Source organism: Vulpes lagopus, chromosome 2 (genome assembly GCF_018345385.1).
Source record: "Vulpes lagopus strain Blue_001 chromosome 2, ASM1834538v1, whole genome shotgun sequence".
NCBI classification, from domain to species: domain Eukaryota; kingdom Metazoa; phylum Chordata; class Mammalia; order Carnivora; family Canidae; genus Vulpes; species Vulpes lagopus.
Genome location: NC_054825.1, coordinates 144608374 through 144625257, shown reverse-complemented (window position 1 = coordinate 144625257; position 16884 = coordinate 144608374). Strand labels below are relative to the sequence as shown.

The 16884-nt window shown below is 36.3% G+C and overlaps 1 protein-coding gene across 1 annotated transcript in view; it reads left to right on the top strand.

Annotated features, from left to right (window-relative positions):
* The window catches only part of C2H9orf135 (chromosome 2 C9orf135 homolog), an 88741-nt gene extending 83776 nt beyond the window's left edge, over nt 1-4965 (top strand). The window contains exon 6 of the mRNA XM_041733432.1: nt 4777-4965. Within this exon, the coding sequence (XP_041589366.1) occupies nt 4777-4965 (189 nt within the window). The remainder of the gene's footprint in view (nt 1-4776) is intronic.
* Nucleotides 4966-16884: the final 11919 nt, after the last annotated feature.

Genomic DNA, 16884 nt, shown 5'->3' with positions numbered 1-16884 from the left:
TAAAGTCCTCAAGATTGTGAGTTGGATTGCAAGGTATTATTTTGCTGAAAAATCCTATTTTGCATGTTAGAAGCTAATATTACGATGCTTTCTTGTTGCCTTTTTTTTTTTTTTTTGAAAGAAACTGTGATCTCACTTTGGGCAAATGAGTGGTTACACACAGAAAGGGCAAAACTACTTATCATTTTGAAATGATTACCCCCTGTATACTTGGTTTGAGTGGCACACCAAATTACTTACCTTTTCAAGACTCCCATCATCTCAATTTGGCCTTGGGTCTGAGCTGCAGTCAATATTAAGGTCCTTGAAGGCGAACCATGGAGTAACTGTTTTATTCTATTTTGTGCCATTTGTATTAAACTTTGAAAAACATACTTGCTCTGCTTCTTATAATAATTATGCCTTTCAGGTTCCTATTAGTTAGATATTGTCCTGTTTTATTTGTTCATCTGTCTCATATTGTGTCCTTCTAATTCCTGATTATATGATTAGTCACAAATATATTGTTTTCTCTTTATTCCTACTATATATATTTGTCCTGCTTCCTAGTTTTGACCCATTTTCTTTTTCTCTGATTCTTAGTGCCTCAGTGTTCCAACATTGCAGATTATTAAAGTATGCATTAGTTGGGATACTTTTAGTAGGTTGTACAAAACCCAACTCAAGTCAGGCTGGACAATAAAAGCAGTTTATTGGTTCATGTTTTTTGAAAAGTCAGGTTCAGGAAAGGATTGATACAGCAAATGTCATCATGCTTCTTACCAACTCTCAAATCTGCTTTTTATGGTGTTGGTTTCATGCTAAACTGGTTGTAAGAGGGTCGCCAGTAACAATCTGGGCTACATACTTCCTCATTTGTGTCCAATAATGGAAAAAGAGTTTCTTTCCTCCAAATCACTGAACAAGTCTTGAGCTTTACTTTGTTTGGACAAACTCAAAACACATGCCCAACACTGTGTCAATCACTGTCACTGACAAAGGAGTGGGATTATTGTGATTGTCATAGGTCAGTTAGATTCTGTCCCTACAGTTTGGAATGAGTTCAGTTTACCCAAATTACATGGCTGTCACACAATGAGAAAAGGGAGAATTAAATTTAGGGTGGTTTGGAGTCATGTCTTAAAGTTTGCATATGCTGATTATGTTCATGTCTTCCCAACTCTGTTCACTGACCTCACTTTGGTAGCTTGAAGTCAACCATATTTCCACCACAGAAATTGGCAAATATTGCAAATAAATTGTATGGGATATTTTGACAGGGAGCTGGTTTACCAATGCACCTCTGATAATGGGACAGTTTCAATTTTCTGTGTATTAATAGGAAACAGTCTCTTAACTAGTTTTCAGGATTGTTCACCTCTGCCATCTACTTTTTAAAAGTAACAACTTTACTGAGATAATTCACATGCCATAAAATTCATTATTTTAAAGTGTACAATTCAGTGATATTTGTATATCCATAGTCACAATAATCAGCACAATTTCACATTTTCATCACCCCTACAAAGAAACCCTGTATGTATTAATAAAGTTTCTCTACAGAAAGAAATATCTGGATCTTGTCTGAATTTGTCTGGATCTTGAAGGGTGGTGGTAGGGGGTGTGGAGGGAAAGAAAAAGAGCGTTCCAAGTGAAGGCAACAATGTGAGCAATAATGCAAAGTGAAAAGTGTGAGGGCACTTTTAAAAAACAGTATATATTTCCATTTGGCTAGAATAAAACATTTTGATAGAGTAGATAGGATGAAGTCTGAAAAGAAAAGTAGAAGAGAATTTTGGAGCACTTTGAATGTCAGACTAAAATTTGGGACATCAACCTAGAATTTGATATCCTGTAAAGTTATCCTTCAGAAGTAAAGGAGAAAGACTTTCTCAGATAAACAAAAAATGAAGGAATTTGTCACCAGTACACCTATCTTGCGGGAAATGTTAAAAGAAGTTCTTCAGAGAGAAGGCAAATCACACAGGTCAGAAATTCAGATCAAATTAACTGATACAGTAAACCAGAAAGTAAACACAGACACCATCCTCTCAGAAACTGTACTTAGGACAAGGTAGCACATACTTCTGCCTTTCATACTTTCTTTGTCTTTATTTATTTTAATTCAGTAAAACAAGGCAAACCTGCCTCTTTTTTTTTTTTCCAGAATGATCTAAGAATGATATCAGTAAGTGATAAAGGTTAGGAAAACTAGTTTACTTTTCCCAATTCATGAAAAACCTGTAGAAACAAGCAGTTGTTTTTCATCAAAGTATCTGTAAAATGTCTGAATATTGTATAAGATTTCATACAAAGTTAATTAGAAATAAATTATTTCCTTTAAGAATTATAAAAGAAATATATTTTTGTATATATATAGAGATATATTTATATATTATAAATTATATACATATTATTAAATTATAAAATTTATAAATTTCATTAATAAATTTTATAATTTATAATATTATAAATATATAATATAATATATTATAACATATAATATATAATATAATAAATTTTATAATAATTTTATAAGATTATAAAATATATATATTTCGTATATATATACACATATATCTATATATATATATATAGAGAGAGAGATTTATTATAAGGAATTAGCTAATGCAATATGGAGGCTGAGAGGTTCCACAGTCTGCTGTCTATAAGCTGGAAACCCAGGAAAGCTGGTGGTGGAATTCAGTCCCTGTCTGAAGGCCTGAGAAACATGAGAATAGGATAAGATTAATGTTGGAGCTCAAGCAATCAGGCAGGAAGGGACTGAGTTCTTATTTCCTCTGCCTTTTTCTTCCATTCAGGCCCTCAATGGATTGGAAGGTACCCACCTACCTACATTGGGGAGAGCAAACTGCTTTACTGAGTCCACGGCCTCAAATGCTAATTTCATCTGGACACACTAGACATAACTCAGAAATAATGTTTAGCCAAATGGTTGATGATTTAGCCGTGATCTAGTTAACTTGATACATAAAATTGGCCACTGTACCCATTAACAGGCTCTCCTTGTTTTCCTCCTCCCCCTAGTCTCCTGCAAAGTTACTTTCTGTGTCTGTGGATGCACCTATTTTGGACATTCTATAGAAGGAATAGCACAATGTGTGTCTCTGTTTAGTTTCTTTCACTTAGCACATTTTCGTGGTTCATCTATGCTACAGCATCTGTCAGTATTTTATTCCTTGTGTTGCCGAATAATATTTCACTGTGAGGATAGACCACATTTTGTTTATCCACATTAGTTGATGACATGTGAGTTCTTATTCTAATTCTAATCAGAGTTAGGAATCCAATCCTTTCCACCTCTGTCTTCAGTACCTTCTTTCTGCCAGAATCCTTTTCTTAAAAAACATCACATTTAATCTTGTCACTCACCTGATCAAAATAAATCATCCTGTCTGCCTAGGAGATGCTAGAGGAACACACCAACCCTGCATTTGAAGCTCCCTTCATTTTGATGGAAGCTGGTTTAGGAATGGGCAGATCCTGCCTCCCTGTGAGCAGGCGGGTTTGGCCAGTAACGCTCAAATCTCATTGAAAGAGCCTCTACTGGACCAAAACTCAACAGACGAGCCCTAAAGAAATGAGACCCTGACTATGAAAAATAAAATCCCAAACTATAGAAAGTTACATGGATATAACATATTTGTAGGATTTTGTCATTTCTATGTCTTTTCATCTCTTAATTATTGAAAATTTGATGAGGGTCCTGGAGGGATAATGGATCTTACAATTAGTTAGTTGGAAGTCCTGGCTGAGTTGCTTAATATTGACATTCTTTAAATCCTCTTTTTCTGAGATTTTAAGCAAATTGTCTTTTCTTATATTCAAAGTGGGAGTAATAATTCCTATGGTGGAGTTCTGCTATGGATTAACAAATATAAACACTCAACTACTGTGCCCAACCCATAATAGACACTCAGTAAATCCATTGCCTCTATAATTATTGTTGTGGTTGAATATATGGTTAAAAATTTCAATTATTTTCAATAAGGCCAATCTAAGATTAGAACTGTTTTGGTGTTCTTTCATTGTTTTATAGCTCTGGTGATTTGATTTCAATATTGTGTTAGTACTTTAAAATTAGTACCAATCTGAAGCAGAAATTAGATAATCAGCTCAAGGGCTTTAATGTTCCTTGTCTACCATTACTCTTGATGTAATCTGAGAGAATCAATATTTTCTTTGGGAAATGGTCAATGAGAATATCTTGTTTTATCAACAGAAGCTTCTGTGAAGTGCTTTAAAGGATAAATACCTAAACATTATTCTGGGTATTCCTGGGGTAAATTTCTCAGAAGAATGAATCTTTGAGTTCAGCATTTATGACTTGATAGCAACTATTGATTGCAACTAATGATACAGCCCAACATATTATTCTTTGGAATGATTATAATTTGTATTAACTTTTAAAAGGCGTTGAATGACTATTAAATTATAAGTGTTTTGGTCTTAATGTAGGTGATCATAACATTTAAATTGTTCTTTGTGTCATGTATTTATGGTTTACAAAAATTTTAAATGTGAAACAATTTGTCTTTTTAGTTTTATAAAAAAACAACTATGAACTAGTGGTTTCTTTTAGAATTAAAGTATTTATAAATGCAATAGCCATTTTTTCATTGAGGCATTTGTAATTTGATATATTAAATTAATTGTGTGAAAATTAAACTTGGATCAAATAGGATTAATATATTGAAGATCATCTTTTAAAAATATATCTTGTTTTTATATATTTTGGTTACTCAATATTATTTCTTTTTCTCCCTTCCCCAATAGGATTATCCTTGTCAAGATGATTATTCAATAGTCCACAGAAAATGCCGTTCTCAGTTCACTGATCTAGATGGTTCCAAAAGATTTGGCATCAACACTTGGCATGACGAGAGTGGGATTTATGCTAATTTATATGTAAAACAAAAACTCTACCCGTTAACTAGTGGTCCTATGGTCCCCTTTCAAAAATAATCTACGGAATCAGATTCTCTAGCTAATGAAAGAATAATGGATATAACAGTTGATTTTCTATGCTAATAAATGCAATGGGAATGTTACTATCATAGGTTCCTTTAGAAACAAAATCTTACATATTCTAGGCCAGCATATATATGTCCTTCTCTTCATAGGCTGCTCTGGTATTTTCCAAAGTTTACTATGTATACTACCTAGGGTGTACAACAGAATTTGAGGTGGAACTTGGTGGAATTTTCTTTTATTTATAGAATATGTATTTATTTCAAGTTTTATTAGAAATATGCATAAAGCTAGAACAATCAAGCTTATGATTGCTTAGTATGCGGCTAATTTTTTAAAACATAAGCTAACTTAAATTCAGTTTTTAAATGAATGAAAATATAGGTGGTGCTCAGATTTGACATGAAACTCAAATGACTGACGTTTGGGCAACACTGGCCCTACGGTCATGTTGGGAAGGAGAGAGAGGTAGGTGGGGGAGGGGTAGATGTAATAGAGTGAGGAATGTGCCTATTTACAGACTTTGATTTATCTGTAGTAGCGAAATGCAGCATAGATTATTTATTTAGCATAGTGGTTTTCCTTATTTAAGATAGTATTTTTTGAGTTCATGGGATAGGAGAGATGTAGACAGAATCTTAGTGAAACATTACAGTTTGATGGGAAAACTCAGTCATCTAATGTTAGATTTAGAAGAAATCTTAGCAGTTGTTTGGACTCACCACCATCCCACTTTACAGATGAGCAAACAGAAACCCATAGATGTTTAAGTAGGCCTTCCTCTTACATAAGTAGCCAATTCTAGATGATCTTTGAAGTGCATTTGACCTTTTATTTCTTTTTTTTTTAGAGATTTATTTAGTTTTTTGAGGGGGTGGGTCAGGACAGAGGGAGAGGGAAAGAAAATCCCTAGCAGACTCCGTCTTCACACAGGGCTCGATCCCATGGCCCCAAGATCATGACCTCAGCCAAAACCAAGAATCAGATGGTCAACCAACTGTGCCACCCAGGCACCCTGATGTTTCATTTATTTTGAGGATGAGTTTAATTATTTGGTCAGCCTAGGCTTAAATTTACTCCTATTATTTTTCTTTAAAAAATAAATTCATAAAATAACATTTCATGATAAATGCTAATTTAGTATTGTCTCCAACTCCAGCAAAATATGGTAAGGACCATAAGCCATGTGAGTGGAGAAATGATGATTAATAAAGAAATTGTGGATATTCCAGGTAAGCATTCACCAGCAGAGTTTGACTGTAGTTTCTTGCTGCTTTAAAGTATGTCTGCATATACACACACACTATACATATATATGCATAAGTATGTATATTATATATGTTAATTATTTCTTATTTTAATTAAATTATGGTTGACATACAATATTATATTAATTTCAAGTCTACAACATAGTCATCTGACAATTACATACATTACTATATGCTCACTATGATAAGTGTAGTTACCATCTGTCAAAATAAAGAGTTACTACAGTATTTTTGGCTGTCTTGCCCATGTTGCACTTGTCATCCCCATAACTGATTTATTTTATAGCTGGAAGTTTGTACCTCTTAATCTCCTTCACCAGCTTCACCTTGTCTCCATGACTCCACCTAGTTTTTATCTCCTCCCCTCTGGTAACCACCAGTTTGTTCTCTGTATTTATGAGTCTTTTTCTGTTTGTTTATTCATTTGTTTTCTAGTTTCCACATATAAGTAAAATCATACAGTATTTGCTTTTCTCTGTCTTATTTCGCTTAGCATAATACCCACTAGGTCCATCCATATTGTTACAAGTGGCAAGATTTCATTCTCTTTTAGGGCTGAGTAATATTTCAGTGTGTGTGTGTGTGCGTGTGCCACATCTTCTTTATCCATTCATCTATCAGTGGACACTTAGGTTGCTTCCATGTCTTGGCTATTATCAATAATATTGCAATACACATAGGGGTGCATATATCTTTTTGAATTGGTGTTTTCATTTTCTTTAGGTAAATACCCAGAAGTAGGATTACTGGATTATATAGTAATTCTAATATTTTTATTTTAATTTTTTGAGGATCCTCAACGCTCTTTTCCATAGTAGCTGTACCAATTTCCATTCCCACTAACAGTACACAAGGGTTCCCTTTCTCCACATCCTCATCAACACTTATTATTTTATTTTTTGATGCCATTCTGACCAGTGTGAGGTAATAAATACCTGTGGATTTGCTTTGCATTTCCTTGATGATTAGTGATGTTGAGCATCTTTCCATGTTTCTGTTGGCCATCTGTTTATCTTCCTTTGGAAAAATGTATATTCAGCTTCTCTGCCCATTTTGCAATCAGATTGTTTGTTTTTTATAGGAGTTGTATAAGATCTTTATATATTTTTGATGCTAATCCCTTATTGGATATATCATTTGCAAGTATCTTCTCTGATTTACTAGACTGCCTTTTTGTTTTGTTGATGGTTTCATTGTACAAAAGCTTTTCTAGTCTGACATAATCTCAAATGTTTATTTATTTATTTTGTTTCCCTGATCTGAGAAGACAGAATCAGAAAAATATTACTAAGGTTGTTGTCTAGCGGTTTACATATACCTATGTTTTCTTTTAGCAGTATTATGGTTTCAGGTCTTACGTGTAAATCCTTAATCCATTTTGAGTTTATTTTTGTGTATGGTGTACTAAAGTGGTCCAATTTCACTCTTCGGTATTATAATGTTAAATCTTTATATAATATTGCCTATTCTTGTGGATACCTACCTAGGATTACCTTTCCTTCTACAAACTGTAAATTCAAGTTTAATCATCCCTAACACTCAGTAACATATCTAGAGTATACAGCTGTTTGAAGTATGCAAACCTTAATGGCAAGTTACTCATCATAATGACTAACATTACATTTTGCATAATTGACCTGGGTGTGCCATGAAGAATCAACTTAGAAATCCACTTTGGTTTGGTTTAGGAGAGTGAAAAAAGAGATTGTATTTGAACTAGTCAAGTAAAATGGTGCATTGAAATAAAGATTACAGCAGAGATTTAGCCCATTCCAAGTATTCAGTTGCCATTTATTAGTGAATGGGTGAATGTTGGATTGAATGAACTCTACAATATTACTCTGAAACCTAGACCTTTTAGCTGTAAGTATTTTGTATTGCTTTGGATTTATTTAGATAACTGTTTCAGTGGTTCATCTTATCAGTGTCAAAGACCATCTCAAACAAAAATTGTAACTTTGATTTCATGATTCATCATTTTATCATTCACTTCCTAAAGAAAAGAATGACTTCTTTAGGAAGTGACCTTGCACCCTTCTTATGGGGTCCACATATATACTTTATAGGATTTCACCTGAGACACCAAAATAACACTATCTCTTGTATGTTATAAAATTAGCATTCTATATATTTATATCTATACAAATTTGTTCCATGTATTTCTTTTGGCCTTTGTGAACCATTTTGTCAAAACTGTTGGTGTAAGCCCACTGTGGCAGAATGCAGACTGCTATTGGGAAAATGGGACACTGGTTAGAAAGATCCTAGGTAGATCTATCACAATGGTGGTTCTTGCATTAAATTTGGCCTACAGATACATTGTATGTGGTCTTCACAGTGTTTTTTCATTAATTAACTATAGAAAACAAACAGTGTTGTTGGAGAGGTGGTGGGGGAGATGGGATAAATAGGTAATGGGCATTAAGGAGAGCACTTGTTGGGATGAGCATAATACCCACTAGGTCCATCCATATTGTTATAAGTGGCAAGATCTCATTCTCTTTTATGGCTGAATAATATTTCAATGTGTAAGTATCTTATGTAAGTGATAAATCACTAGATTCTACTCCTAAAACCAACACTACACTATATGTTAACTAACTTTAATTTAAATATAAATAAATAAATAACAAATGAAATTCAGCCACGTTTTCTAAATTAGAACATTTTACTTAAATATCTGGATTTCTGTATCCTTGACAAGCTAGCAGATCTGGCAAAAAATAGGCCTTCTTTTGATACAGTAGCAATCAACAGGGGTAAAGCTCTCTTCGAGTGGCAGCTGAGATTATCATTTTGCTGCATTCTTACCTGGTATACTTCACTCATTTTTGGAGGCCTTGTGACCTTTTACCTAAGGAGAGGGGGGACAAACATGAAATAATAAATTGTGTGTGGAGGAGAACGGGTGGTAGAAAAGTGACAAAATGAGCAGCTTCTTGGTGACTTAAGATTAGAATAGTAAAGGTGGAGACTGAATCCCAGTAGCAGGGACATAGCAAATCTGGTTGAGTTCAGTAGAAGTCAAGAAGTAGAAGTCAAGAGCCCAGGGTATGTGACAAAGAAAATAGAGAGGAAGAATGGGCCAGGGGCTTCACTTTTGAAGTACAAAAAAATCAGGCCCATTGGATTATACTAGAAATCCATTTGGTGATGAGGGAGGAAGTAAGCATACTTGACCCAAACCCCAGGATATGAAGCTGGCAGATGAAGATAAGCAAGGCCTAGCCAGCTTACTGGTTTGTTTACAAAGGAAAGCACTGGATACCAGTGTTCCAGAAGAATATAGAAGCTCCAGATTCACTAAGACTCTAGGTAGGAATGGTAAAATCCTTCTTGTGGGACCTAGCATAGGGGGTGGGCTGGGAGAGGCCACAGAAGCGCCTAGCATCGCCACCATCAAGAATAGAGCAGTAGAATAATTCTTTCTTAAAGCTATGCTGATCAGCAGTTAACTTTATTTCAATGATAAATGGCAGGACAATGATAAGTGGCAGGACAATTTGCCAATGGCTGGAAGCCCACTCCCAAATAGTTGAGGCAGGGCAAACACGAAGCAACCATTGTATATGGAAAACTCAAAAAGTGGAAACTCAAAATCTCACCTAATTAATTCGTGTTCCTAATTAAGATCATAAACTTAATAAATTTTTAACAGCTTTATTGAGATATGATTGCCACTATTAACCTCACCCTTTTAAATTGTATGATTCAGTGCTTTCTAGTATTTTCAAAGAGTTGTGCTACCATCACCACAATCAATTTTAGACATATTCATCACACCTAAAAGAAATTTCATATCTATTAGCTGTCATTCCCCACTCCTTCCCAATTTCTCAGTCCTAAGTAACTAATCTACTTTCTTTTCTAGTACAATCTATCCAGATTTGCCCATTCTGGGTATTTTATATAAGTGGAGTTGTATTCTCTGTGGTCTTTTGTGATTGATTTCTTTCACTTAACATGATGTTTTCAAGCTTCATCCACGTTGAATTAAGTGACAGTACTTCATTTTTTTTTTTTGGCTGAATAATCCCAGTATAGTATAGATGTACTACAATTTATCCATTCATGAGTTGATAGACATTGGGTTATTTCTACCTTTTAGCTGTTATGAATAAGTTGCTATGAATATTCATGTATGAGTTTTTGGGTGAATGTATGTATTCATTCTCATGGGTATATATACCTTGGAGTGGAACTGCTGGATCATATGGTAACTCTGTGTTTAACCTTTTGAGGAACTGCCAAATTATTTTCTAGAGTAGCTTCACCATTTTACATTTTCATTAGCAATGCATGAGGGTTCTAATTTCTCATATCCTTGCCAACATCTGTTATTTTCCATTGTTTTTATTATAGCCATCCTAGTGGGTGTGAGTGGTGTCTCATTGTGGTTTTCATTTGTATTTCCCTAATGATTAAAGCTGTTGAATATCTTTCCATGTTCTTATTGGCTATTGTATATCTTCTTTGGAGAAATCTTTATTCAGATCCATTTTCCATTTTCAATTGGGTTATTTGTATTTCAAGATCATAACCTTTTGGAACATAATTTTTTAAAACATTGGGACACATAATCTAAAAAGAAAAAAAAATTTTTGTTCTGGACTTGAGAAGCAGCCTGGAAGATCTCATTTAGAATCAAATATTGGAATTTCTGTTACAAAGCAACAGTATTAGAAAATGAAGAAAATCCTGGAAAATTTTGGAGGCAGCCACTGTCATGTGAAAATTCAGAATGCACACATGTGTCTTTCATCAATTTTTTTATAAGCTTGATATAGTAAGTCAAAGTAATAATGAGATTATTCATGAAATACCGGGGAAATGTAGTCTTTAATTTTCCCCACATAGTTCCACTTTCCATCCATCAGGATAGTAACTTAGGCATGTTCTCTAGAAGTCAAACTCATCTCATTTTCCAAAATTCTTCCATCATACTAAAATCTAGCCTTTAAGCAATAGATCTTAACCTGTTGTGTTCATGAGCACTTTTGGCAGTATAATGAAATGTAGACCTTTTACCCTGGAAAAGTTACAAATATTTCTGTGAAGAGAAGAACATTGGGAAACACTCTGACATCACCGAGTAATAAAGTTTTCCTTCCCTTGGAAGATGATGAAATAAACTGTGAATATTTATCCAGTTAATATTAAGGTCTATGTGCTCATTTCTGGAAGACAAAGTATATACATGGACACACACACACACACACACACAATGTATTTATATTAGGGAAACAAAAAAAAGAATATGTAATTTTATCAGTTAGCTTTTGCTAACTACCTGAAAACATACTGACTTAAAACAACAAGTGTTATTTCTCATTGTTCTATGGTCTACTGGGTGGTTTCTCTTGTCTGGGCTGCATCTACTGCGGCTGGTGGTTTGGGTTGGTCTCACCTGGTTGGCACTTGGCTCAAAGTCAGCTGGAGGATGCCCTGCAAATTGCAAACTTGAGCAGCAAGTGTGGAGGAGCCTCTGTGCACAAGGGCTTGGCAAACATCTGCCTGTGTCACATTTACTAAAGCCCAGCTGGAGCAAGTATTGGGCCAACCGAGTTGTAGGTTGGTTCTACCAAAGAATATGAATAGAAGGAGGGGATGGTTTGTGTTCATTTTTATAGTCTACCATAGTACTGTTGCACACTTATGAGAAGCCCCGTTTTTGTACAGAAATTATGCCTCTTCCTGTGTAGTATTTCTGTTAGAGAATACAAAGAGACCTTCTCCATTTGTTTTTTTTTTTTTAAGATTTTACTTATTCATGAGAGACACAGAGAGAGGCAGAGACACAGGCAGAGGGAGAAGCAGGCTCCATGCAGGGAGCCCGATGTGGGACTTGATCCAGGGACTCCAGGATCACGCCCTGAGTCAAAGGCAGATGCTCAACCACTGAGCCACCAAGGCATCCCTCCATTTGTCTTATATTAGTAACATTGATAACATAATTTGGTCCTTTTTTTTTTTCTTGTCACTTCAGGCCCTTGCTCCTGTCATTGACCATCTTCATGGAGTGTAGTTATGGATTGGGATAGTTCCTCTGGGACTCCTCCACACAGGGATCCTGGATAGCTGAGAATTTTGAAATCCTTTCTTTCATAGAAAGCTGGAAATAGTACAAACAGAGAATAAAGTATCAAGAAAAAATAACCTGTTGACTTCTATCACTGGCTGTCCTAGAACTATCTCATTGCAGTTGAAGGATCAATGCAGTCAGTACATTGTAGGATAGTACCATCCACCCAAAATGCAGCATACCTTTTGAGTTTTAGAGACACTCTGAAGCCAAGTCATTCAGGGTTGGAAGTTGGAAGTTGGAGAAGGCAACATTACATGGGTGAGGACCCTGCCCTGTGTTTTCTAGAGATTAAGGTTAGGGGCCAGAGTATAAAGTTTCCAGGTCTAGAGTCAGCTAACAGAGCAGAGGACTAGCATGTGCCAGTGCTTTTAGTTTATTACAATGTTCTATCATCACAACAACTTAATGGATGTTGTAAATGTGTTTGTTCTGGTGCATACATTTGTGTGTTTGTGTGTGTGTGTGTGTGTGTGTGTGTGTGATTATTATTACCTCTCTTTGGCATTTAAGCCTCCAATTAGTGAAGTGACTGTTGGAATTAGAACCAAGAGCCCTGAAAATAAGCCCAGAACTTTCTTTATCTCCTCATTGTTTTTTTTTTTTTAAGATTTTATTTATTTGAGAGAGAGAAAGAGAGAGAACATCAGGGAGAAGCAGAAGGAGAGGGAGAAGCAAGTTCTTCCACTGAGCAGAGAGCCTGACATGGGACTCATTCCCAGGACCCTGGGACCACAACCTGAGCCATAGGCAGATGCTTGACCAACTGAGCCACCCAGGTGCCCCTATATATCCTCACTGTTAAGACAAGTATGATTCAACTCTTAGTGATGAAGGAGATACTGTCTGTTTAGCCTATGGCTTTTCAGTGCTCCACATTGTGGGCAGTTTGCCAGGTGGTCACACAATCTGTGTCCCACTGGTTCTCCCAAAAGAATGTCAGCTCTGTACTTCTCCCATATCCCACTTTCCGTTTGATGTTATTTGTATGTGGAAGCCGTGTTTTCCCATGTTATTTATTGGCTATTGTTTTTATGACCCAGAGTTAAAGTCTGAAAGATGTAAGCATCTTATGGATTCAAAAACTCTCAAAACATAAAATGTGACCATTTTATACTGTTTTGAGAAATATTCTCCATCCTCAGTAAAATAGTCCCTAATTCTCTCAAGTCTGGAATTAATTGCTTCCAGTATGTATCTTTTATGACACTCACCTATTTGTCTCATAGGCATTTCACAGGAGTTCTTGGAGAGCAAGGATTATTTTAGGGGCCACCTAAAACACAGTGGATACTCAAGAAATGCCGAAGGAATTAGCATAAAGACCTCTGTTTGTGACCATCTGCTGTTATGAATGAGTGCATAGGTAATTGATCATTGTAATCCATAGAATCAGAATGGCTTTGGTTAAAAATATGCAGATAATTAGCATGTTTGTATTACCAAGAGCTTCAGTGATAGTCTTGGGAAATGGAAGAGCTGGCAAAATTGACCTATGAACATTTTATGTACTATATGGCAGGACGGTTTACTAGAGCTTCCATTCATCTGACTGAAATCATCCTTACAGTAAAATAATGTTTGCTTGCAAGCCAGAGCACCAATCAGGACAAATGCGGCTCCTGCCCTAGGTCAGAGTTGAATGCTACAGCATAACAGGTGTGATCTATCTAGGCCGCTGGTGAGCCTGATGACTGAAAAGGTGGCATGGATGAAGGGCTGAGAGGAAAATTCTTTTGAGGAAATGCTGCATCAAAGATAAAGCAGTGCACATTGCCTTTTTCAGGTCCACAGCCATTGTACATATTTGGCTTACCTAAAGCCGAACTGCCCACGGAAGCTATAAACTTGGAGAAAAATGGTGCTGAATTGGATGTTTGAGGCTAAATATTTAAAGTGGTATAATTGCCTCTTTGTGTTTGTTTCAAGCCCTCCTCACTTAAATTTCTTATTATGGAAAATGAATTTGTTCTATAAGTTCTCTGACGGTCAGTGGTGATAACTCATTATACCCCTGCTCATGGTGCCTTTTTTTATTTTATGGACTTGAAAAATATTTATCAATAAATGACAGAATTTTGTCATTTTTGTAGTCCTCTGAATACAAACTCCACATGATTCTTTTTTTTAAAGATTTTATTTATTTATTTATTTATTCATGAGAGACACAGAGAGAGACAGAGGCAGAGGGAGAAGCAGGCTCGACGTGGGTCTCGATCCCCGGTCTCCAGGATCACGCCCTGGGCTGAAGGCGGCGCTAAACCGTTGAACCACCCGGGCTGCCCAAACTCCACATGATTCTTACAAGTCACTTTTATATCACAGACTGGGAATGGACAGCAGCTGTCTCAGTGAAGTAAAACAAGCTCTCTCCTGCCAAAAAGCTGCAATAAATAATGAAAATGGGGTGCAGGAATGACATTCACATTTGGCTTCATGGCGTACCTACTTACAGCACATGGATAACCAAGAATTAACCATGGAAGTAGGTACTCTACAGATCTGCAAGTAATGATAGGTACCAATTCCCATCCTCCAGGCAAAATGGTTATATTAAAATTCATATTCTCTTTATGAAAGCTTCATTTATGTTAATAATACCAAGATCTTAGAAAATACAGAAGCTGGCCAAATAGTGAAATTTTAACAGAAAAGGTATGCAGTCTGCAGTCTCAGTGTATAGCAATGCAAGGAAGAGGTGTATTTATAGAAAAAAATGATAATTCAACTCTGAAGATTCTAGAGAGAAGGTGGGTCATTCTGGTCTCCTGAGTTCATTAATACTAATGAGCAATCTGGTTAAAACTTACATATGAAATCTCAAAAGTATTGCCTGTCTACAAATTTCATTTCCTAGATCTTTATCCCTCTTGAGTGCTTTCTGGAGAACATCCAGGGTGCTGTCTAGAGAAAAATAGATTACTTATATTGGAAGGGAAGCATTAAAGCAACCCACAAGTTGGGAGGAAGAGGGTCTGGTCTTTCTAAACGTGCTCTTGAGTAATCCCGTCTGGATTTAGCCATGTCAGTGATTCACCTCACCCCTTAATCCCACTATTCTTTCAAACCCCTGTTGCCTTCTAAAGCAGTGGACTATGCTTATTTGCACTTTCTGCCCATCCACTCCTTCCTGTCTGGCTTCTGCATTCATCTGTATGACATAATGCCTTGAATATGCCCAGAGTGTGATGAAGTCCCAAGAAACTGGTTAGGAACTAAAATGATAGTTGTGATATTGAATTTTATTTGTCAACTCAGCTGGGCTGTGGTCCCCTATTATTTTGTCAAACATTATTCTGCATGTGTTCTGTGGGGATGTTTTTAAATGAGATTTACATTTAAATCAGCGGACTTTGAGTAAACAAATTGCCCTACATCATAACGTGAGTGAACCTCATCCAGTCAGTTGAAGGCCTGGATGGAACAAAAATGCCGACCTCCCCCAAGCAAGAAGGAATATTTCAGTAGGCTTCCTTCAGACTTCAACTGTAACATCAGCTCTTCCCTAGATCTTTACCCTGCAGATTTTGGACTTGCCAACCTCCATAATCACATGAGATAATTCCTTAAAATAAATCTATCATTCTTCTATGTATCTACACATGCACACACATACTATTGGTTCTGTTTTTCTGAAGAATATTGAGTGATACAACAGTGCATAGAATGCTTTCGGAGGGGGACAGAGGGTGGGCATAGCAGTTACAAAAGCATTTTTAAAAAGTGTATGACATAGATTAGATGGCTGCAGATTATGAACTATTTAGGTCTGGCTGGGTTTAACTGCACTGCTCTCTCTCCTACTTGGGAAAGCTTTTTCAGACTGAAATTAGACTGATATTATTATAAGCATACATTAGTTCACATAAGTTTTGCCTGCCAGAAACAAAATTCTTAAACTGCTTTAAACAATAAGCACATTTATGATATCACATGACAGCAGGAGTAGGGCAGGCCCTTAGTCTACCAATGCCCAGGCTCTGCAGATACCTTGCCTCTGCCTTCCTCAGACTGGCTGCATTATGGTTGAAGTTGTTATAGCTGTCATGTCCAGATATGGAAGTGTCCAGGAGAAAATGATTCTCTCTTCTCGAGTGCATTTTTCAGGAGTTGGGAAAACTTCCCCAAAAGTCTCCATCATGCAGTCTCAGTGGCCAGAATTGGATCACATGTACATTCCTAAAACCTGGCAAGGGGAATGCCATGACTGGATTAGACAAACCAGAACCTCCTCCTGGGCTGCATGCAAATGGGGTTAGCTTCTTCTGGAGCCTGTTGTTTGGTTACATGAGACAAAGCAGGGTCCTGTCAGGCAGCCAGAAGGAGGGAAACAGATGTTGGGCAGGTAGCCAACAAAGTCCACCAATGGAGTCACCTGGACCTTGACTGGCCCTTTTCTTTTCATACAAATAGATGTTGTCTTGGTACTCTGCCAAAGAAAAATTAGTTTCTTTTAAAAAAATCAAACTACATTGAGCAAATTGTTTTTAACTTATTTCAGTTACTGGGGCATGAGGACGAATTATATTATACAGCATGTGACACTATACTTGAAAATCTTCA